Here is a 24,701-nt window from a genome sequence, read left to right on the forward strand (position 1 = left end):
AAATTCTTGTCTGCTTCCCCTAGATGCTTCAAACTGTTTTTTACTGTCCAAGGAATCTTCAGCAGGCCACAGGTGGCAGAAGCGTGTGCAAGCGCAGCCCCTCGGTGGGTACCACCTCCTCCCCTCCCGCCCCGCCCGGCTCTCCCGCACCCACCTTGCCCTCGCTGGAAGCACCCGGGGCCGCCGCTCCCCGCCACCCCCCGTGCGGCTGGCCCGGCCTGGAAACTCTTTAATTAGACACGATTACGCTGTGGCAAAGCGCCCTGCTAATGGCGCCTCCCTCCTTCCGCCTCTGGACCCAACCCGGCGCCCCCGCGGGCTCCAGCCGGCGGCCAGCGCCGGGGGTTCTTCGCCGCTTTCCCTCCGGGAGGCGCAGCCGAGCCCCGTACCGCAGAGTGCGGCTCTGCGGGGGTCTGCCGGGGCGCGGAGGCGCTGCCGCCGGCAAGTGGCTGCTGCGGCGGGCGGGAGAACTCCCCTCCGGTCGGGCCGCGCTGGGCCGGGCCGCTGCGGCGGGGCGGGCGCAGGCGGGAGGCCGCCTCCACACACGCGGGCCTGGGGCGGGCCCGCGCCGCTCGCTCCCGCCGCCGCCTCCTTCCCCGCGGCGCTGGCGCCCGGCCCGTCCTCCCGTGCCGGCGTGCGGGTAAGTGGCACCCCCTCCCCGGCTCCTGCCTGGTGGCGGGCGGAGGCGCGCCCTCCCCCGGCAGCCGCGGCCGCCCAGGGCTCCTCGGAGGGCGGGCGGCAGCCGCGGCCTCCGCGGCGGGGCCGGCTCCAGGCTCCCGCTCCCAGCCCGGGCGCAGGGCCAGGGCGGGGGGGGGCTCGGCCTCGGGGCAACTTTCTCCCCCGCTTGCGCCGGGCTTTCCTCGGCCGCTCCGGGGCTCCCGCGGCGGGCGGGCGGCAGCCGCGTGGTGCCGGGACCCCAGCGGCAGCCGTTTTCTCCTGCTGCCTCCTTCTCCTCCCGCCTGCCCCAGCCCCTTCGCTTGCTCTCGCCCTGCCCCGGCAGTCTCGGGGCCGGCAGCAGCAGACCCGGGCCGCGGGACCTGCCGCCGCTCTTCCGGCCCGGCCCGCCCGGAGCGCTGCCTGCTGCGGCTGCCCGGCCCGCTCCCCCGGCGCGAAATCGCCGCGTAGGTGCCGAGCCGCTGCGGGCTTCCCAGCCGCGTGGCTGGGGGACGCTTCTTGCACCCGGGCAGGCTCCCTGCTGCGCCCGCCCGAAGGGTTATTTTCGGGCGCTGCTGTATCATCGTGCCCTCTCGTCGGTCGCCTTTTAATCCGATCTGCCTCGTCTCATGAGAAACCAGCTTCGCACCCAGCGCTGGCGTACGCCTACTCTTTTATTTATTGTTTTAAGTGGAAAGTACGCCATAGTCCCCCCCAGCCTGTGTGTGTGTGCCTGACAGGTACCACACCAGAAGTAATCGCTCAGCATTTCTTGCTGGGGAGAATCAAGCCCTTTATTTGTAGTAGTAAATTCAGTTTCTGCTAAAACATGGTCTCTGTTAAAATTGCTGCGGAGTTGCTGTTTATGCAGATTCTGGCTTTTATGGAAGCACCTGTTTGCTAGGAAAAGGACCGAGGCAGTTGAGCAGCTGTCAAAAAATAATAGGCGCCTCTCACTAGCAGTCTGCACAAGTGAGACAGTGTGTGCCCCACTCGCTTCAACTTGCTCCTTCAAGTAATTATCCTGCAGAAATTTTCTGAGATGACGGCCATCATTTGGCACAAGATAGTACTTTGTTGTATGCGAGCCATTCCTCTGCCGTGAGAATAGGCTGTATCTGACAACTTTGGAGTATTTGTGGCCAACGTTGAATTCTTCTAACAGTTTGTATCATTCGATAACTAGGTATTACAAATTTATTTCAGAAACGTGAGATTTGTCTTGTTACCTCCTATGGCAGGTGTCTCAGAGGATTTCACTGTGCCAACTGGTGTTTTGTTCGCCATGTGAAGACATTCACAAGCCATCTAGAAGCCTTGTCCACGTCAGTGCTTTATAACACGGGCTCTGTAAATTTGGGAACATAAGAATCTGGAAATGCTGGTGAATTGCTTCTCTTGGGTATGACTTTTTTATTTTTTTATGTTTAAAGAAGGATTTTATGTACTTTGTTTATATTTGAGGACAAACTGAAATGGGTGCCTTCTGCTTGAAGGTACATTGATTTGCTAATTGTTCTGTTATCTTCTGCTTGTGTTTTGTCACTCCTCTCTTCAGGCATCACATATGCTTTTTTATAGGTCTCCCCTTATTTCCCTTTTGTCCATTCTTTTATCTAACGTTCACTTTCAGTTCTTCATTTGAGCTAAACACTTCAGGTGTTTCTAAAACAGTTGTTCCTGCCTCTTTACCCTAAGTTTGTGACCTCTACAACACAGAGTCCAGGCAATGAAATCAGCAGTGGCTAACAGCTAACTGGTAGCAGTTAGTTAACAACCCAGCATGTGGTGATTATTGAGTTAGTAATGAGTCTTCCTTTAAAAACATACCCTTTAAAATTAAATAGAATATGCTATCTAGTGACTGGAAAAATAATACAGGATGATGTGTGTAGCTCTAAATTACTGCTCTGTGCCTAGATTAACTACTTAGTCACATTTGAATCCTATTAATTTAGAAACTTGCCTGTTGTGGGCAAAACTGTCTTGATTTGGGGAATTTAATTTATTGCCAGTTAACATAAACTTTTAATTAGTGATTTGTCTAGTGAGATACAAAGACAACAACCAGTTAAACAAACACTTGGGGAAAACTCCTTTCCTTCCTTCACTCCAGACACCTCCCCTCCCCTGATTTCCTCATCTCCCCTCTCCTGGTTGTCCCCACAGGTTATACTCCATCCCTTGGGCGAGGCAGTGGTGGTACAGGAGCTTGGGGTTGGTGCATGGAAGTTTCTTTCTGCTGCTCCTTCTTTCTCATTTCTTCTGCTGCTGTATGGGCCCCTCCACAGGCCACGATCCCCTCAAGGGTGTCCCTGCCCCGGGTGTGGGCACCTCCAGGGGCCACAGTCCCCTTAGGGTAGTCCCTGCCCCAGTGTGGGCACCTTCACAGGTTGCAGTCGTCTCAGGGATGTCCCTGCTCTGGTGGGGAGAGCCTCCTTCCATCTCCAGCCACGTCCCCAACAATGTCACCTTCCCCGTGCCTCCCCCCCTTTTTTAGCATGCTGTCACACACCTCCTTCTGTGCCTTCTGTTGTGCTTTCTGCTGCTGACAGCTCCTCCCTTTCTTAAATAAGCCAGAGCAGAGGTGCTGTGTGCTCATCTGATGAGTTGGAGTTTTGGCAGGTGATGGGTTTGGTCCATTATGGGGCCAGCTGGAACTGGCCATGACCAGCACAGGGCAGTTGATGGCCTCCTCCCATGCAGCCCCCTGGTACCAAAACCTGCGGTTTATCCCCAACACACCAGTGTGCCAGTTGGGTGATGCTGGGAGAAAGGTCCTGTCATTGCCTAATTATAGGAGCTCTGGTCTCCTTTCATAAACATAGAAATAAAACCAAACTTCTCTGCTGTAGCTTGCTAAATAGCAGTATTGTGTTATGTCACTAGCTTGGTAACACTTTTACAATTGTATTTGTTATTAACTTGTCTGTCTGGGTAGTGTCTGCTCCTATACAACTACTGATACCTGGGTTCAGAGGTGGGCGGTTTCTGGAATGATCACAGTCATACATGTTTTCATAGTCGGGTGTTTTTGCCTAAAACTTCCTCAAAGAGTTAGTTTTCCTCTGTTTTTCAGACCTGAAGGTACTAGTTCTGCTGACACAAAGGTGGCAGCTCAAATTGCCAGGGAAGAGTCAGAGCTCTGCTCCACCAGCGTGAGTAGTCGTGCTCTTCTCAGAGATCATTTCACTTCCTTGTTGTTTTGCTTGTCCCACTCATTCAACGATTTTGTTATCTCATCCCGCTTATCTTTTGGTCTGAATTGCTGCCACCTTGACTTCCGTGTGGGATTGTGCGTGTTAGAAGAGATGAGATTTCAGGTTTGGGGGAATTGAGCCATCTTCTTTCAATCTGTGCAAGATGGAATCTTGGTAGAACAAAGAATAATTGAAAGTAGTTGTGTTTAACAGAAGGCTTGGGAACAAAAAGTTTCTTAGACACTAAATTGCTATCGACAGCAGAGCCTGTGTGCATAGGGCTGGATGCAGCTGTGGTAAGAGTTGGCAAGAGTGACAATGGTGGTAAATGGTCGGTGTAGTATTGAATCCTGCTCTTCTGTAGCCTAACATGCATGCCGCCTTTGGTGGGTATTAAGTTCCCTTAACATCTCCCTTCTTTCTTCCCAAGTACATATTGTTTCTAGCTGCACAAAATCTTTACTTGATGTTTAACTTAAAAATGCAGAAAGTTATGTGGTTTTCCTGAACTGTTGCAGGGTGCAGAGTCCTTGGAGTGAAGAGACTATGTATTGATATTGCTCTTAAACAGACAGGAAATAAGCCATTCTTCTTGCTCCTCAGGGCTTTCTACCCTACACTGTGCCTTAAACATGGAAACTGTAGAAATGAATAGTGTATCCTTGAAACGTCCTCGCTCTGAGGATGATGTGGCTAATGCAGACGAAATTAAAAGACAGAAGATCTCAGAGAAGTCTAAGACAGGGAACAACTCTGGGCAGAGCGTTGAGACTGTAACAGAACAACCTGACAAATCTCTGCTTGAGGACACGAAAAATGAAATAATCCCCAATGAGGAAAGTGAGGAGCAGGAAGATGAGGAACTAGAGGACAGTGATGAAGATGGAGATCCAGAGAGCTTTGCAGACATGATGAAGCATGGACTGACAGAAAGTGATGTTGGCATAACTAAATTTGTTAGCTCTCATAAAGGGTTTTCTGGAATCTTAAAAGAGAGGTAACTCTTTGTCTTTTGTTATGTATGTTAATCCTTGTGTTAAGCAGCTGTTGTTCTCCATTTTCCTTTTCTGACTCTCAGGATGCAACTGGATTATGTGTGGCCACTTGGGAGGTTCATCACTTTCTTTTCCTAGTGCTGAGACTGAAAGAAAGGTGTCACTTTTTAAATTTCATTTTATTCTTTTTTTTTCTTCTTTCCTGTCAAATGGAGCTCTGAAGAAAGAAGCTGTGTGTGGATAGAAATACATGATTACACTGGCCTTTGCCATTTGTCTTGCTCTCTGGCAGAAACGTACAGCATAAAACCTTATGCAGTACACCCAGCTTTTGTACCACTCTTCAGTGCTGATACAAGATGCACTGGAGAACGGTATTGAAACCATCCCTCTTTGGTTCTTCTTTGCTTTCCCCTGGTTTTATTGTGCTAATGTCTTTAAACACAGACATTGTCAGATGGTCCATTAGGCTTTAAATTATAGTCTGATCAGTTGTAATGTCATTTACAAAACATAAAATGGAGTTTTGTAACTTAGGGTGTGGAATTTTACATTATATACTTAATAAGATGTTTGGGTTTTAGTAGCTTTTTAAAATGAAACTTCTAAGTTTTTTAAATTAAATAACATCTTTGAAATAGAATGCAAATACAAAAACTCGCAAATACAAAAACTCACAAACACTGAACAAATCATTGTTGCCCTGACTTAGCAAGCTTTGGGTTAAGGGTGCTTTGTTTACACACCAAGAAGTCACTGGTTTTAAATACTGGTTTCATATATAGATAGATCATTTTACATAATAAAGTGATATGTACATATTATATATGTATTTAATCTTTATATGCAGCATTAAGCAGCTAGCATAATCCTTCACTGGGCACCACAGTCTGTGCTGAACCTACTTCTGGGAGATCTGCCAATTTTGAACCAAGGTAGCCAAAGGTAGCCAGGTGGTAGAAACGTTTGTGGGTTCATAGTTTTTCTTTGATCCTAGTTTATAACACCTATCATTCATTTAGTCCTGGTGTTTTTATGGTACCAGTCACTAGCATGTCTAGACAGCTACAGATAATAAGAGAGAGGACATGTAACACTCCTCAGGAAGAAATTCTACCAATATGATGTCTGGCCGCACAGAGGTATGGCAAGTGGAGGCTTGGGGGAGGTACAGTAGAAACATTCCCATGGTGAAGTTTTATTCATCTTTCAACATTCATAGACTAAGAAATTTTTTCTTTTTTTTTTCCCCCTTTACAAGCAGATGCTACTTAAAAATCATTTAGCAATGGTAACATAGACTGTCTGTGCTCTGTTAGAGTCAGGATGTTTTTATTATTGGACATAGTGAGTTGATCAAAAACGTCACAGTCAAATTCTTTGTTGCTGTCATAGAGTATGCGGAGTAACTGTTTATTTGAAAGACGTTCTCTATAATTGAATATATGTGGCAGAGCTGAATTTGTCCTTTCCCTAAAGAGTGGTTTACATGCACTTCATTCTGCAGGTTATTTGAAGTGACAGAGTTAATGCATTTGTGTTCACATTGTAGCAATGCAGTAGAGTCTCGTCGGTAATGACTGGGATTGAGGATATGCATTGCTGATCTCTGCAAGCTAGTGAGAAAATGACTCAGAATAACTACAGCAGGTGTTCGGTTATCTGCAAAGAAGTCTGCTGTGTTTAGATATGCCAGACTTTCTTCTGTGTTCTCATGGTATCCTTCTGAGGGGTGGGAATAGGTACAGCTTTCTCATGGTTGAGGTTTCTTTTACATGAATTGAATTATGTGAATTCAGAATTCTTGAATGAATTCTGTTAGCAAACAGCTTCTTGGGAAAGGACTTGATGTGATGTGAGATTTTAATTTTTTTACACAATTTTAATGCGTGTTTCTTCCTATCAGATACTCAGACTTTGTTGTCCATGAAATAGGCAAAGATGGACGTGTGAGCCATTTAGATGACTTTTCTGTTCCAGTGGATGATGAGGTAAATTTTGAGGTAAAGATTCGGTAATGGCTATGCTCCTTAAGCAAACACATGAAAAGGCTGAAAGTTGTTCTGTGAGGGTTATTGAATGTTTGTTTCCCCCCACCAAATATGTATTAGGATCCATCGGAAGAAACATTTACAGTTTTGTCAGACGAAGACAAGCAGCGTTTAGAGGAGCTCCAGCTTCTTAAGAATAAGGAAACTAGTGTTGCCATAGAGGTAAAATTAATAAATGATGTGAAGTTTGGGGTGGGGGAGGAGGATGAGAGAGTGAATGAGTGGAAGGTACGTGCTTTCTAGTGCATGTAAGGTATAAGAGCAATTTGAACACGATGCAACAAGTAATACCGAAATGTTTCCAGTTTGGGGTTCAGTTCTGTAAAGCCTTACAGGTGTACTCAAATTCATGCACATGAGTTGTCATTTTGATTTTGGTGGGATTGTAGACATGAACTCAAATACACATCTTAATTTCTGTGGTGTTAAAATTTTCTTGCAGTGTTTTGGTTTTCTGTCTAGTAGTATTTTATAGGATAATTATGTAAGGAGGATTAAGTAAAACATCCATCCTGATGAAAGACTACCTTCAAGGTCAGTGTTTAGTGATTTAATAGAAAAGAAGATAAATATGCTCTTCTGTAACAAGAAAAATAAGAAGGTACAAAATGAAATTAAAACTCGGTATTTTTAAACATCCAAATGTCCCATATTGAAGAATAACTGTTGAGCTAAATTTGGGACACAGAGATGAGTAGGATTAAATCTGGTAGTTTCAAATAAGCATTCACACATTAAGTAATCTTATCTAGCCATTTTTTTTCCTTTAAGGTATATAGAAAAACTTCATTTTGCCAGAGTTTTAATTAGAAGAGGGAATTTTATTAAGCACAGAAGAGGGGAATAAATCTTGAGAATTTTCTTTTGTGAATGTTGAGACAGGTTTGTAGAAGAGTTATTTATTATTTTTCAAACTACTTTTAGTAAGTAGGCCAGACTTCTAAAAGTATACCTATTCAGTACTTTAGTGTGATTTGGTAGGTTTTCTTTAAGCATGCAAAATTTAACTCTGAGAGAATCCCTCCCCTTTTGTATTACTTTATTTGGTTTCTGCATGCATGTGTATTAACACAGGTAATTGAAGACACCAAAGAAAAAAGAACAGTTATCCATCAGGCTGTGAAGTCCTTGTTTCCTGGACTGGAGACTAAAACAGAAGATCGAGATGGAAAAAAATACATTATTGCCTATCATGCTGCTGGGAAAAAAGCACTGGCAAGTGAGTTTCAGTATCACAGCAGTTGGGTAAAGTAAATGTTAACATTATCCCCAAAATAAAAATCGTTAGTAAGTTCTTCAAGTGGAGCATACCTCCTAATGTAGTCTTTGCTTTTTCCTCTTTGTAACTGATGCTGTGCATCTAAAATGAGTAGGAACACAAGGAGTGTCTCAAATTTAAATTTCTACTTGTTTTTCTTTCCAAATCATTCATCAAATACAACCCTGTTAGAAGTGAGAGGATCTTTTGCTATTTCAGTGGGAATAGGCAAAATAAGGGCTTTATTTTCAATATTATTTGAACTTAGCTTTCATGAACTTACCTGGATGTGCAAGTGTGCATTGTGGAAGTAAGAGATTGTAGTTGAAATGTGTACATTACACTGACAGTCAGCGTAATCTTGACTGTTTTGAAAATCCATGACAAAATTCTCAATGACTTGAATAGAGACAAGCACCTGTTTGTTTTCTCAGAGTTATAGTTTTATAGAAACATAAGATATTTACCATGATCTTTAAGGCTACTTCTCCTTCCAAGGCTAATTATATTTGCAGAAAATTGTCTTTGTTCATTATAAATCACAGTTACTATTTTGGAATAATCAAAGTAATGAAGGATTTTCAAAATGAGGTGTTATCCACCTTAATCTTGCCAAATGCTGTTTTGATTACTGGGAATAAAGTCATGTGTTCTACATCTTTTAATGTTACTACAAATTTGTTGCTACTGTAAGTTGAGAGGGTTGTCTACATGCAGAATGTTGCATGTTTAACGAAAGGTATTAAGGCTTGGTTTGGTTTAAACTGATCGCATTCCTATGTCATTTCAACCTACTACAAATGACAGTATGTAAACCTAGCCCTTTCATTTTAAAGATGAAGGAGATGGAGAAAGGATAAGGAGATAAGATAATTTAAAATTGGAAATAACACCATTTCCACATTCAATTTAGTTTATTTTTTTAAGGCTTGTTTTAAGCAAATATGGGAATGTTGTACTTTTATTGGTACAATTATAATGTGTTTATGTATCTTGTTTAACCATGTTTAGAAAATTTGTATGTTTGCATGCTTTATGCATGGAGTATGTATACTTACCAGCACAAAATTCTCCTCAGTCAGTTTTGTTCTCTGTTGGTTTGTAATGGTTTTACCTCCACCTTTTCCTTCTGCTACTTCTATTCTTTAACCATTGTACAGTCAAGTGGTTGTTATTAAGCTGACCAGTCTGATTTAAGAGATACTGTATAAAAGAATTTAAATATTTTAAATACACTGAAAAGAATTTAGTGATATGTCTCTAGGATTAAAACATTATCTGGAGCACCATCTTGTGATGCAGAGGAGCATCATCGATTTAAACTTGGATTCCTGAGTTGTGATGCTACAAACACCTGTGTGTTTGTAGAGTTGGTGGAGATGTGTGCAGTTTCAGTGAGTGTGTGTAAATGCTTATGAATGTAGGAGTTAAGAGTGCAAGTTCCTTCTAGTCAGGATTATATTTATCTTTTGTGTTTATATAGCCACTAACACGTCTTAGTCCTGAGTGGGTTCCCCAGGCAAGAAACGTTTCAGAAGTGTAGAATATTCGAGTATTAGCTGAGGTATCTGATTACTTTTGTTGATAATGTAAAAGGTTACCGAACATACTTTCCTAAAATTTAAAATTAGAAGCTGCTTTGTGTCTATAGTAAGTTTACACCCAAAATACTTAAAATACTGCCTTACTAAATTGTCAGTAAACTGTTGTTTCATCATCGTTCACAAATGAAGTTCGTTGCATCTCCGATTGAAGCTTTCCATATGTTCACTGTTTGCCTCTGCACGATTCCATTGCATAACTGTCTAAATTGCTGTCATCCACCACCTAACTGTTGGATGCTCTCTAAAGCATAAACAATCCCATAACCATAAACCTGCATGTTCACCTCCTAAAAACCCTTTGACAGTCTAAAAATTAAATGCTACTCTTTTGTGCTCTTTATGCTATGCATTGGGACAGAGGTCAGAACTGCAACAGGTAAGAGATGTTGACATTTCATGCTAACAAAATGAAATGCCAACCATCACGACCTCCTAAATAGTGACAAGACTGGCCAAACTAGTAACAATTAAAAAACCCTACACATAAGTAATGCTTAAAATCCCCTGAAACAGCCAAGAATTTGGCTTGTGCTACCTCTTTTTCCTAGTGCAGTACAGGCAGTAGTCATTCAGTACAGAGAAAGTCTGCCAGTAGTAAGTGATGTGAATTATCAGTTTTGATACTATTTGACATCTATGGTAAATTTTCCATTGATTTTATTAAGCCAACCGTTTACCCTTCACCCCTGTATTTCAGCCACCACTATCTGTATTTATACAAGTTTAAAAGTATATATCATACATCCCGATATTAAAAAAGAGCTTCCAGCCCTTGAGTTGCAGCAAAAGGTTTGGAAAAAGGGCTTGGAAATAATGATTTTACTGTCAAAAATGTAATGTGACTCTGAAACATAGCAATAAGGACTGCAAACTGTCCCTCTGGTCCATCTACCCAGTTGAATACTTTGAAGGTGAGGAACGGTTGAACATCGGGACTGTAGCTGCAGCCTCCCAGTGCTCAGCATGGCCGGCAGTGCAGTGGACAGGCGCATAAGCAGCCCATTGGTATATATAGTATTCATAGAGTCCTTTTAGTCTAGCCTAGATTAGGGCTCACTTTTTGAAGGGTGTTGAAATGACCGTGTGCAAGATGGATTAGTTACATTTAAAGAACAGTTCCAGCTGGAGAAGACTTTCCTTGAGAATCACGCTCTGTCTTCCTCTCTTCCCTTCTGATTGCTAAGTTCTTCATGAGGGACCTTGTTCTTCGAGCTGAATGCAGTGTTTCATTGACTGTGTTTTAAGAGCAGTGGTGGCTCAGAAGGGAGACCAGCAGGAGCATGAGGTCTCTTAACAGGCTTTGGACCATACTGCTCAGTTTAGGTCCTAGGAAGCTCCATGGGGAGGGAGGGGGCTTTGCTTAGAAACTGATGGTACAAGGCAAGCGTTGCAATAATTTTTAAGTGATTAAAAACAACATGCATAGTATTTTATACTGTAGCATGCACAATTGTTTTTGCAGAAGTGTGTGTATGGGTGGCAGCTTCTCAAAAAAAGCAAGAATTATTATCTTTTACCAGAAAGTTTCATGAAAATTAAACATATTCACTGTCTGTGTGGGATATCTGGGCTTTCTTAAACTAATGTGAACAAAAAGAGCAAAATTTCCCAAGAACTTCCTTCCTGTATTGGTGTTTATATACTGGAACAGGATTGGCTTTTTCAGTTAGCTGTTGCTGTTACGAAAGACGCTTAAGCCCTTTTTGTACAAAAACAGGAATAGTCTGCTTGGTGGCTACCAAGAGATAAGGGACTTCTTATTTAAAGCAAAACAAATCCTTAGTTTTGTTCTTATAAAACAAAGAATTGATAAACAAAGCACCTCAAAATTGGTTGCTAAACCTGTGTAGAATCAGTCCCCCTTCATGGTAATGCCATCAACAGTGGATGATTGTAAAAGGAAAGTTTTATCTCTGGAGGCTTTTATGTGCAACAAAAGCTTGACAAATACCTTGACAGTTTTTTTTCCCTCTCCAGAAAACACCAAATAATTGTACAGAATTGTAAATCAGTTGTTAGTCTGCAGGAGCTGAAGTTCTCTCTCCCTCTGGCGTTCTCTAAACACAGCCCACTATATGGCTTGAATTATTTGTTAATGTCTTTATTGTGCCAGACTTCTCTCTCCCATAGGACTTTTAAAACAAATTCACCCTAAATTTTTTTGGAGTATACTATTTTTAGGCTTTTTTAGAGATACGACCCATGCTTTTGCAGGACATACAGAAAAAATCCTACAGAAATAAAGAATATGTTAGTACTACAAATAATAATTGTAGTCTTCCCACAGAGCTCCAATGGTCCTCATCTATTAATTATAGAAGGCACTAGATGAAATGTAGAGTGGCTTTTGTTGCTGAAAGTCAGTGTGATGGTAAGGTTTTTGAGAAATTTAATCGGGCAAGATGGCAGTTAAATGACTAGAGTATATTTTTAGATAATTTCATGACAAAGGAACTGTCACCATTTCATTCAAGATTTTCTAGGTGACAGAATTGATTAAAGAGAAGTTTACAGCCCAGTGGAAGGGGAGGTCTTTTTCAATGTGCTTTGTAGCTTTTGCTGTAAGTAATTCACTTTTTTCTTAAAAAAAAAAAAAAAAAAAAAAGGCAGATGGAAATTAGCAGAAATTGACTCTTGCATATTTGTTTTAAATGTGGCTGCAATGGCAAAGATATGAATTAATTTTTTTTTTAAAAATGACACTTTACAAATTTTAACCTTTTGTTTTTAAAGATCCAAGAAAACACTCTTGGCCAAAATCTAGGGGAAGCTACTGCCACTTCGTACTGTACAAGGAGAACAAAGATACTATGGATGCAATTAATGTCCTGTCCAAATTTTTAAGGTAAGGCTGTTGTTTCTGCCAGCCTGGCTAGCACGCAGTCCTCCCCCTGCATGTTTCATGTTACTGTAAATGTTATGTTTCAGAATTATGTAAGAGCAACACAAGTGTTGCCTAATTTGTAGCCAGTGTTTAAAAAAAAAAAGTTATTTTAGAATATCAAATTTGAAACTTGTAAGTATTGGAAGGAGGTGAGAATGGAACAAAATGATCCCAAGAAATTTAAAAGACTGTACCCTACTACTTCAATGGAAAAAGGTCCCCAATTGAAGTTGGCCGATCTGAGAAAGGATCGGTAGCTCAAAGCCTCAATGTGTGTAACCTGAATTAAAAGCCAGGGTTTTTTTCCCAGTGTGTGAATATATACAAGTGTGTTATGAACCTGTCAGTTATTGTTCTGATAATATGCTGATTAGTTACTAAGCAGTTACAGTTGATAAACTGTTGCTCTATGTATTAATTTCTCCATGGCAACACAGTCTTAGTTCCTTTCACCCCATCAAGTGCAGCAACAAAAAGATTTGCCAAAGGCGTGATGTGAACACAGTGAATTGCAGAGGAAGGACTATTTTAAAATTGGGTCAATTCAGTGATCTACTCGTAGGGAAACTTCCCCACATCTCCCCTTCTTTTCCCTCACCCTTCCTGTCCAAAAATAAATGTTTGTAATCTAGACTCTAACCCGTATACTACTAGTATTTGTGCTTGAGAACAGAATGGTAGGAGTGTAGTTTGGTGGAAAAATGTATGTAATGGCAATCCTGCTACCCCCTGGTGCCCATAGCTGGAATAACTGGAAATATTCCCTATGTAACACAGGCTGTAAGGTACAAAGTGGAAAGGAAAGGAAATTTTCCTCTCAAGGAAAGAAATGGATCAAATTTTAAATTAACTTCTCATATTCTCACATAATGTGCATGCATGGTATTCACACAGACATGTTATTTGAAGTTTAAGGAAGAAATGGACGTGCTTTTTTTAGTGAAATTAGTGGTGGCTGTGCATTTGTGCATTGAGTAGATGTATATAAAGAAGTACTTCAAAGCTCATATTCTGAAAGCACAGTTGTGGTAAAAGTGAATCTATCTGCATAGAATTAAAACAGAGAAGTTTCCCTGTGTGTTATGTACTTATGGATGAAATTAGAAAATGTCACACATTCAGGGGTGTCAAACTGTAGACTAGTTCTGGGGAATATATGTATATTTTCTGGTTTTAGTATAGAAGATTAATAATTCTAGGTAATTATGCTGAAAATTACATTTGATCTGTGGCTATTTTAATATACATAATATCTGTTACTGTTGCTTTTAAGAGTGAAGCCAAACATATTTTCCTACATGGGAACTAAAGATAAAAGGGCTATAACAGTTCAAGAGATTGCTGTTCTTAGGTAAGTGAAAATATACTGGAGTATTTGCACTCCTACCATGATACCTTGAATGTCTCGCTAAATACCTTGAAGACTCAGTATGCATATGACACAAACGGTGGATTCAGGTCCTGATCTTGTAAAGCACATGTATTAATGAAGATGCTATAATCCTTTTTTATTCTATGGTGATTGCTAGTATTTTTAGTTAGTGGTGCTCTGAGTCATAGGCTGGATACATGTATTTGGTTGAAGCAGTGGGCCAAATTGCTTATGTGCTCTTACGCTGCATGGCTCCTGTGCAACAGCAGAAAAACAGAATGACACAGTGAAAATTATGTCCCACTTCCTTCCTGATTTTTGTTTCCCCCTTCCTCCAGCTGGAATCCTACTTTCTTTCTCACTGAACTCTCTCAACAGTGCCAGAGAAGGCTAACCACTGCCTTTGCTCATCTGTGAGTAGCCAGAAGGGACAACAAATGATGAGCAATTTTTCCTGCCTTAACCTACTCCCATAAGTCGCCTAATAAGATAAAATAAAATGTATTTTGTCATATTCCAAGGTAATTATATGGTTTCTGGGTGTTTGAAATTAGTGTTGCATCCATAACTGAGAATGATGGATGCCTCAGTCACATATTACAGTATCTGTTTAGCTAGCTGGAATATTCTGTCTGGACTACTATTTACAACTCTTTGAAAACCACACTCCTAAAGTGAGGAATTCCAAGGTTTGAGAGTCAGAAACTTGATCAAATCCTTGTTAAAAGGAGGGCATTCACTACTTAATTGTTCATATTTTTCCTCCCAGTGGTTTGTATGTGCGTACGTTTGCACATATAAAAGGAATTACTAATTTGAATCATGAGAAGCCCCAGATTCTCGCTGCTGCAAGGCAAGTTTGCAAAGTGGTGACAATTAACCGAACTTGTGGTGTAGCCCTCTCAGGTGCTGTTCCGTTTACTTTTAACATGATTACATTTAGTGTTGTGTCCAAGAGCTTCAATGTGTTGTAAGCATTGATTGGGGGGAACGCACTGATTTGTGGTGTCTGTTCAGTAGTGTCACAGTACCCGACTCTCCTGCGCAGCCTGGGAGAAGGATGGCGTGGGAGAGGAGGCATTACCATTTATCAGCCTGCTCTGAGCTGAGTACACTGGCCATGCTAGTTGATAAACTTGTCTGTCCTGCTATAAATTTTAGTGGAAGTGTCAAAGAGCAGCTCGATCATGCAAATAACAGGGTATGCTTCCAAAAGTACTAGCAACAAAAATGACAGATATCAGTGACAGACAGGATTTCGTATTCCTTCATCTGTACTAAGCTTACACAGTGGCTAATTACTTAACTGTGTGTTTATGACTGTGCTAACTGGGATGTATTCATGGTGTAGTTACTCAAATAAAGCAGAGTTCAGCTTGTGGGGTACAGTACACATTAATATTGCAACATACTTTTTTTGAGTGCGTACTGTAACATAGATGTGAAAAAACAGTACTAACAGTCTTTGTCATGGTATACCTTTTCTCTTGTATAAGTAGCCTTAAGAATTATCTGTGCTTTTCTTTTAAATATTTCATTAAAATACTTTGAAAAGGCAACAATAGAAAATTGGGGAAAGTGGACTCACTGCTTTCTGTTTTGAAATGCTGGCATTTCTATATTTATTTAACTATCTGGTTTTCTAAGCATATGTTGATCACTGTTGTCTGATTCTTTTTAGAATCACTGCACAAAGACTTGCTCATTTGAATAAATGTTTGATGAACTTCAAATTAGGAAATTTCAGTTACAAGAACCATCCACTGAAATTAGGAGAACTGCAAGGGAACCATTTCACTGTTGTTCTCAGGTAATATGTTAGTATGTATTTAGACAGTTCTGTTAGAATTTTTTTTTTCCTTTAAATAGGTAAGGGATATCGTGCATCTTGTGTTACAAAAAAGAAGAAAAGTCCTTCTATTGGCAGGAGTGGTGACTTTGATAAGTGCTATCTAATGTTGATGTTGAGCTCTAATATTATGGGGATCACAAAATAGTGTAAGTGCTTAATAATCTCTGTATAACATTTTTTTTAATGCTAGAAACATAACAGGAACTGATAACCAGATAGAGCAAGCAATGCACTCTCTCAGGGAAATTGGATTCATAAATTACTATGGAATGCAAAGATTTGGAACCACAGCTGTTCCTACGTATCAAATTGGCAGGTATGTGTTGTTTTCAGCCCCCTGCCTTTTTTGTTTTGTTTTATTTTTAGCCCTGTATAACTTCTAATTCTGCCCTGTATAAATTCTAATGTATTTTTGGGAATGTTTTTCTAGCATATTGCATGTGCCAGTTTTAATTTTAGATTTAAGAAAGAACTTGTTTCTGAACTTGCTTCAGCAGGTATCTTGCATAATACCACTACTTTTAATATTGCATAAATCTAAACACTAATACTTCTTTCTTTGGATAAGTTGGCTAAATCTCCTTAAAATATATTTAGGCAGTTCTTAATAAACTTTACTGTTTGAATCTTAGAGCTATTCTACAGAACAATTGGAATGAAGTAATGGATTTGATACTAAAACCACGACCAGGAGGTAAGGCCTGAAAAATGATACATCAAGTGTTTCTGCCTCTCCTCCTCCAAGAATTGTATGTTCAGGAGAAACACTTTTAGATTTTGATTCTTTTAATTTGAAAGGACGTTTGTGAGGACAGCTTTGCACGTGCTAAACTTGATCCAGTTTAGCAATGGAGAAGCAATCTTCAGACTCTTTGCCCTTCTGCTTCTCTTTCCTTGCTGTGCAGTTTCTTGCAGTGGGGATGAAGAGGGACCTGAATACTTATACACAGAGTCTGCTCAGACTCCACATGAAGCCTTCCAACCTCAGCTATTCTGTGATTCTGTTAATCTGTGTAATTACCATGACTGAAACTTTAATTTTTCAACTATTTTAATCAAAGGTGAGATGGATGCTTTTTGCTGTGTAGTTAAAATATTTTTATTTTACGTCCTTGTTCTAGCTGAAAAGGGATACTTAGTAAAATGCAGAGAAGAATGGGCAAAGTCTAAAGATCCAGCAGCAGCCCTCAAAAAACTACCTGTAAAAAGGTGCGTGGAAGGACAGCTTCTACGCGGACTCTTAAAGTATGGAATGAAGAACATAATCTCTGCATTTGGCATAGTGAGTGTAAAAGTGCTGTGGGGTATCTACTTGAATAAACACTCTTTTGATGGTATCACGATGAATTTGAAATAGACTCATAGATGCTTGATGAGTAGAAGGTTAAGTGTAAAATATTTGCATTTATCCTGCCTTTTTGGTTGAAGTACTGCTGCATGGTAACTGATGACATCTGTAATTAATGTATGCATAATGAGCTTTCCAATTTATACAATAATTTCTCTGGTACGTTGGAAGCAATACAGTTATACTTAGTAACCATGTATAATACAGATCTGAGAATTGTGCAAAAGTTGAGTATCAGAGTTTTTCCATTGCTTTAAAAGTATAAATCAAACTGATAGTGTGCTAATGAATCAGCTTGGCATAGGAGTGGTGGATTCACTGTCATTTTCAAGTACTGTAATCAAGATCAAGTCTTTGGAGAAAATACCTCATCACCAGCAAACTACTGGGCCCATTGTAGGAGTCGAGGAGTAATTTCTTGTTTATGAAGAAGATAATTAGAATAACACTGTGCTTTCACATCTGCAAAGTCTACTTAAGATTTCAAGAGGTTGAGTATGAATTCAGTGTTTTATAATAGCCCATGTGTTTGAGCTGTTGAATAAAAAAAAAAAAAACCCAAACACTTTTTCTTTTTTTAACTTAAGCATAGGGGGTTTTTGTGTGGATTTCAAATGTATAAAAGCATTATTTCTTCACATACCCTTTTCCCAAATAATGAACAAAATCAAATCTGTATACCAAGAAATTGTGCTAGTCTTGTTGCTGGAGAAGGTAACATTTCAAATATATGCCTTTTTGGTTATGATTGAGAGAAAAAAATAAGAATACATCTTTCTAATGTTTCCCCTTTTTTTTTCTTTACCTCTAGATACCAAGAAATAATCGTTTAATGTATATTCATAGCTACCAGAGTTATGTGTGGAACAATATGGTGAGCAAGAGAATAGAAGAATATGGGCTTAGAGCTGTACCAGGAGATCTCACACTTAAAGGAGGTAAAATCAGACAAACAAAAAGCCAGTGATGCTGTGTAGTCCAAATTCCTAGGAAAACAAGGCACATATCTGTTTATGTGATACTGCTTACATATTTTCTTTTCCCTCTCACCCATTTTGGTCCAGTGACTTCTGAATCCTTTGGTCAATTTTAGTCAAATTTTGCAAGGAATTGGAAGTTAGGTATTACAGTTCCGTGAGCTGTTGGTTTGCTTGTTGTTCCAAATAGCTGGATAGGGAAGAGAGACTCTGAAGGACTGATTGTTCTCAAGAATGAACTCAAACCTAGTTGAGCTATGGAGAACTATGAAAGGATGTTATGTTTTAACCACAGAAGTTTTTGTTTGCATTAGCATCTTGTAAAGCAGAGGCTCCACTCAATTAAAACTTTCTTCACTTGGATTTGCTCTGGCATTTCCCTGGGGTGAGAATATCCACAGTATTTCTCCTTCATGTATGCCTGATGCCTGGTAAGGGGACTGTTCATCTAGCAGTCCTTACTTCATTCCGCTTTAAAGGTCACTGGAAACCAGGCTGTGATTCTGCTGGTAACTGTGACAGCCTTGAAGACTGTTTCTTCTTTTCTTGGAAATGTTGTCTATTAAAGGGAGATAAAACACAGTAGTTATCCCTCTCAAAGTAGGCTTATTTCAGTCAAGTGGTTCACTTAAATTTAGCTAAGGTTAACTGTCACAGGTATCCATGCAGGTAACTCTTCGTTTTTCTGTCCTGATGGTAGCCACAGCCATTCATATTGAAGAAGGAGATGTTGATAACTACACTATCCACGATGTAGTGATGCCATTGCCTGGATTTGATGTTATTTATCCAAAGCATAAAAGTAAGTCTGACTGTTAACTTACTCTGAAAATGTAAGTCTGCTTTAAGATTGTTCTTAAAAAAAAAAAAAAAAAAAAAAAAAGGAAGATTAGATCTATGCAACCTTGGTGACCATTAAAAAAATACACTATTTCAGAGCTCTAATCCATTACTGTCAGCCTCTCCCACTGTGAAAATAATAGTCTGCATTGTAACTTGTTTCATTTAACATAAATCTGTTTCATATTTCTTTTTAGCTAGTAGCTTTTCCAAAGAAAGAAATTTTTTACTGAGGAAAAGTTATTTATCTCAGCACAAGGGGGAAAAAAATGGTGAAATGTTAACTGAAAAGTGTATGCATTTGATTTTTAAATTAGAAAACAAACCAAACTTCTAGACTTTATAACCCAAGCAAACACCTGAAGTTAGGAAAAAGAAACAGATCTGTTTAATTTAATATTAACCAATATGAATGTTTTAAAAATAATTTTAAAAAAGCATTTCTTTCATCTCCTGTATATACAGTGTATTGGATCTAAATTGTTTGTAATGGAATAGGTTGAGTGATCTATAATTATCTGCATGGAACATGATGTTGTTATTAATGTAGAATCATTTTGGTTGGAAAGGACCTCAGGAGGCCATCTGGTCCAACCTTTTGGTCAAAGCAAGGTCAGTGCTGTATTCAGTCCAGCTTGCTCGGGGCTTTGTCTGAAAGTCTTCTCTTCTCTAAGCTAAAGAAGCCCAGTTCTCTCAGACTCTGCTCACAGGGCATGGGTTACAACCCCCTGGCCATCGGGGTGGTCCTCTATTGGATTAATGCAAGTTTATCAGCATCTACTTTGCACTGAACGCACTATTCTAAGTGCAGTCTCATGAGTGCCCAGTAAAGGGCAGTAATTGTTTTTCTTGGTGTAGCTGCTGGCTAAGCTCCTGTTGCTATTAGCTTTTGTTGCTGCCAGGGCACTCTGTTAAGTCTCCTTTCCACTGGGAGTGCCAAGTGACTGTCAGCAGAGTTGCTCCCTAGCCTGTACCATTGCAAGGAGTTAATCACTGTCAGGTACAGGACTTGGTCCTTGCTGGATTTCATGAGGTTCCTCGTGGCCCATTCCTCTAGCCTGCCCAGGTCTCTCTGAATGGCAGTCCTGCCCTTGAGTGTATTGACTGCCACCCCAGCTTGATTTTGTCCACAGACTACTTGGGGTGAATTCCAGCTCCTCCTCCACATATGCTGATAAAGGCATTTTAACAGGACATATCCCAGTTCCTTGAGGAACTCTGTTTGTAATGAGCTTCTAGGTGGAGCTCAAACCAGTAGTGACTATACTTTGAGATGATGAGCCAGACAGTTGTTTACCCATCTAGCAGTCCACCCCCTGTAATGTTCTAATCTTGGATACAAGGATGCTGTGGGAACATGTCAACAGCCTTGCCAAAGGCAAGGTAGGCAACAGTCACTGCTCCCCCTCATGCACAGGTGTAATAATTTCATCACAGAAGGCAGTAAGGTTAGTGGAGTATTTTGTTTTTCTTTTCCTCTTCCCCCCTTTGGTAAAACCATGCTCACTGTTATTCTCGTTGTGTGACCAGAAACATGTTCCAAGAGGATTAGCTCCATTATTTTTCCCAGGGACCAAAGTGAGTCTGACTGGTCTGTAATTTCCTAGATCATCCTCTTGCCCTTTCTGAAGATGGGTGCAACACTTGGTTTTCTGCAGTCACCTGGGACCTCCCCAGATCTCCATGATCTTTCAGAGATGATAGAGAAAAGCTTTACCATGACATGAGCCAGCTCTCTCAGCCTGTATCTTCTTCCGCTGCTGGTAGTCCCTCCCTGTCCTGAACCTTGCCTCTAGGAACATACGCCTGGGAGACCTTGCTGGTCAAGACTGAGGCAAAGGATGCGCTGAGACCATCAGCCTTACGTCTGTCACTAGACCAGCTGCCTTGTGTAGCAGCAGGCCAACGCTTTCCTTGTATTCTTTCATTCCTGATATAGCAGTTTGACTCTTCTTGCTCTTGATGCCTGTTGCTGATTTAAACTCTAGCTGAGCTTTGGCTTTCCTAACACCATCCGTATGTGCCTGGACAATGTTTGTATATTCCTTCTTTGTAGCTGATCCTAGCTTTCACCTACTGTATGTGTCCTTACATATGAGCTTAGTCATGAGTTCCCTACTTAGCCAAACCAGTCTCCCAGTACATATGCTTGTTTTCCTCAATACTGGGTTGAACTGCTCTTGTACTTGGTTGTCCTTAAAAGACCAGTCAAGTCTCTTGAGACTCTGCCTGTCAGAGCTAAGTCCTAGAGCTAGGATCCCATTATGACCCATCTCTGAAACACTTGGAAAGTAAAGATCTGCTGGTGATGAGGGGTGGCTCTGAACCACATTAGATCAAAAGATTGGAAAGAAAAGCTGCAATTTTTTACATTCAATATATTTATACTGGGATTTGCCCACAGGAAGCCTAACTTGTTCCTGTTTAAAGTTCCCAACTGCATGAAGTAATGCTGGTAATTGCACTGCAAATCAGAGGCACCAGACAGCATTTTAGCTGCAGTATATTCTTGTATTTCCATTGCCTTCCCTGTCTTCCCCAGGTGTGCAGGTACATGCCCTTACTTAAGGATACAAGACTGTAATAATAGAATTACTCCTTCTGTTGGCAGTGTCCTCAAGGGTCCCTACCGGCTAATTTCTTCAGAGGGCGCTCTTGGCTCACTTCACTCTGCTGCTTTTTCAAAGATAGAGCAATGGGTAGTCTGCACCCCCCCCCCCCCCCCCGCCCCACCCCGACCATAATACCTGAGGTTAGTCTTGTGAAGTTTAGATAATTGGAAAGCATGCATAAGATGTCAATGAAATGTCAATAAAATATTTTGTAAATTTTGTTTTCAACTGAAATTGTGATTTGCTAAGATTCTTTCTTGGTTACTGCCTCTACTAATCAGGTTGTAGAATCAAACATTGTAGGTAATAAGATTTGCAATAAGTAATTTCAAACTTCTGTGTAACATTTATCCCATATATGCTGAAAACTACTAAATACAAGGGAAGGAATGATCCATGAAAACGGGCTGTTTCAATTGGCTGCACTACGCTCTCTCCTATTTAAATATTTTCCTCTCTTGCAGTTGGTGAGGCCTACAAGGAAATGCTAGTAGCTGACAATCTCGATATCAACAACATGAGGCATAAGATCAGAGATTATTCACTTTCTGGAGCGTACAGAAAGATTATCATTCGACCTCAGAATGTCAACTGGTAAGTACAGAGGATAAAGGAAGTTACACTTGAGTTGACAGCATAGAGTATATGTGGGATGACCAAGTACAAGAACCATTAGATCGACCCACGGGACATACATGTAGACTGAAGCATAGGTAAGGAGGAATCTCTGTGCATTTCCCTCATGTTTTTTACGCAGTTGAAGTTGAACCATAGCCTTACTTCTTCCTTGGTTCTCTGGTTCTGTGATGTGTAAGCGTCAAGACATCTGTCTAGTTGTTACACTCCTTGCAAGGGCTTGCCTGAACACTTCATAGATAATTATTTATGTTGAAACCATGATAGATAATATTCAAAACAGGGTTTTTTTGTAGTCTTGCTATGAGAAAGTTGGTCTCCAATTACCTATCTGTCAATCAGAAAGATTTGTAGCACTTAAACCTGCTAAATCACTGTTGTTAGAGATACAACCTAGTTGTCATGGCAACTGAATAAATTTAAACAGGTGACTGTACAAATGTGCAGAAAGACTTGATCGCTGATGAATAGAAAAAAAATAGAGGGTTTAGGAGGGAGACAAAAAATACAAATGTTTACACTTTGTTCTAATTAGTGCTGATGTTTAAAGCTTATCTACTTCCCAGTTACTTGTTCAGCCTTGTCATTACATATGGAATGATTTCTGTTAAATGAGTGGCAGAAAGAGTAGAATATGTATTTAAGCCCTTTCAAAGAAGTTTAGATGGCTTTCTTCAAAATGAAGGTGCCCCCAAAGTATTCTTAGAGTTGACACCATTCTTCCTATAACTTCATAAACTATGCTTCTTGTATAGCTGGAAATTCTGACAGCCCATGAGGGAAAACAGATGAGTTATGCACAGAAACTTCTCACTTTTTTTTTTTTGTAATCTTCATCAAACAGAGGCGAAGTCTTCTACATCAAGCTTTACCAGTTACTGCACCATAAATGCCACCTTATTTTATTACAAATTCCATTTCAGTTTTAACTGTCCAATAGGAATAATAATAAATAATACTATTCTAATAAAAATAAACATTTATATAAAATAATAAATTATATAATTTTAGTCTAATTAATGAAAAATTAATAAATTTACAAACTTATGTATATTATAAAGGGAGGTTGTTGCATATGACGATCCCAGAATCCCGTTATTTCCTACGGATTTGGATAAGCTGGAAGGAAAACCATTACCAGTTCTTCCTACACGTAAGTTGATTTTTCTGCTGATGTTTGCAAAATAGAAGTTTGATCTGGCTGTTGCTTTGAACTGCTACATATTGAAAGCTCTTTTAAGGAAGAGCTTTCATTTAACTAGACTGTTAAGCAATGGTATTAAAGATACGAAAGTTAGGTGTCTAAATAAGGACCCTTATTTCTGAAGAGTGCGAGCAATTCTTCCAGCAGTCTGTATTGACTTTTACATTTTCTTATAGACATATGTAAAATCGAGGAAATGCTTAGCAATAAATGTCTGTGAAATGCATGAAGGTACAATTAAGCCACAAATTGTCTATATGCTTGAGCATGTATTATTTGTGCTGAATGTAAGGGACTGCTCAAATACTTAACAGAATTCAATAGAAATTTTTTTGTATAACTCTAGTCACAAGAAAAAGTGAAGAGAGGCTAGGAATTCAGTTTTGAAAGAACAAAAGTTTATTTTGCTTTTAAAAGAAGAAAAAACCCCAAAACATCACTTCCTGCTGAGAGAAAATGTTAAAAAGAAGTTGTTTTATGAAATTCCACTGTGGATTGTAAATGGGTGGTTGTTTTGTTTTATGGCTTGGGGGGTTGGTTGTGGAATATTTTAGTCCAGTTTAGATGGCATCCAGCATAAGCATTATTTATGCCCTTAACAATTTTTTCTTGCTTTTCTTACCCCTTGTGATAGATGGTAAATTCAGGGCACTAAAGATGGAGTTCTCCCTTCCCCCATCCACTTATGCTACCATGGCGATTCGAGAAGTTTTGAAAATGGACACAAGCATAAAAAACCAGACACAACTGAATACTACCTGGTTACGCTGAATGAACTGCAAAAATGACTTAGATTTTAACAAAGTGTTTTCCTATTTACATGTTCTGTACAAATCTTTAAAGACTGGTAGTAAGAGATTTGTATTTTTTTAAGTTTTTATTAGCGCTAGCATTTAACTTCAGTAGTCATTTGCGAGATGGTGGTTGTAATATAATACAGATCTTAGTGGCTGGTGCTTTTTAATGAGTAAGTTGCTTGAGCCGTAACAGGGGTGCATCTTTAAGAAATATGCTTGTAATAGTTTCAGACCTGGAAGAATGTTTAGCTTGCTTTTTTTTTTTTGGCAAGCACTGAATGTTTTTATGAGTTCAGCAAACCTTGAAGTCTCTTCAAATACATTCAACTACAGCTTGGGAAAATGAGTTACAACAAAATTAAGGTATCGATGAACACTTCTCTCACAAGAGTTTTTGCTGGTAGCATTTGTGCTGAT

At 40.1% G+C, this 24,701-nt stretch overlaps 1 protein-coding gene across 3 annotated transcripts; it reads left to right on the top strand.

Annotated features, from left to right (window-relative positions):
• The first annotated feature begins 369 nt into the window (after positions 1 to 369).
• PUS7 (pseudouridine synthase 7) lies at positions 370 to 24,611 on the top strand. Of its 3 annotated transcripts, none has more exons than XM_075491708.1 (18): positions 370 to 640; positions 1,896 to 2,056; positions 3,734 to 3,812; positions 4,373 to 4,851; positions 6,756 to 6,852; positions 6,961 to 7,062; positions 7,975 to 8,119; positions 12,496 to 12,607; positions 13,920 to 13,997; positions 15,700 to 15,828; positions 16,061 to 16,186; positions 16,503 to 16,564; positions 16,992 to 17,152; positions 18,030 to 18,156; positions 18,896 to 18,997; positions 22,112 to 22,241; positions 23,345 to 23,436; positions 24,122 to 24,611. In XM_075491708.1, the coding sequence occupies exons 4-18, from the start codon at positions 4,487 to 4,489 to the stop codon at positions 24,256 to 24,258; spliced, it is 1,965 nt and encodes a 654-aa protein (XP_075347823.1). In that variant the 5' UTR covers positions 370 to 640; positions 1,896 to 2,056; positions 3,734 to 3,812; positions 4,373 to 4,486; the 3' UTR covers positions 24,259 to 24,611. The 3 variants fall into 3 exon arrangements, with proteins under 3 accessions (XP_075347823.1, XP_075347815.1, XP_075347830.1); XM_075491700.1 differs by having other exon boundaries at positions 4,458 to 4,851; XM_075491715.1 differs by having other exon boundaries at positions 371 to 640; positions 4,458 to 4,851; positions 6,756 to 6,840.
• Positions 24,612 to 24,701: the final 90 nt, after the last annotated feature.

Source organism: Mycteria americana, chromosome 1, assembly GCF_035582795.1.
Source record: "Mycteria americana isolate JAX WOST 10 ecotype Jacksonville Zoo and Gardens chromosome 1, USCA_MyAme_1.0, whole genome shotgun sequence".
NCBI lineage: Eukaryota > Metazoa > Chordata > Aves > Ciconiiformes > Ciconiidae > Mycteria > Mycteria americana.

Excerpts from the sequence above, each read along its gene's own strand:
- PUS7 (XM_075491708.1), top strand. The coding sequence starts at position 4,487 with ATGGAAACTGTAGAAATGAATAGTGTATCCTTGAAACGTCCTCGCTCT. Across the intron at positions 17,153-18,029 it reads TAATCTCTGCATTTGGCATA|ATACCAAGAAATAATCGTTT; the intron begins GTGAGTGTAAAA and ends CTTTACCTCTAG. Across the intron at positions 23,437-24,121 it reads ATTACCAGTTCTTCCTACAC|ATGGTAAATTCAGGGCACTA; the intron begins GTAAGTTGATTT and ends CCCTTGTGATAG.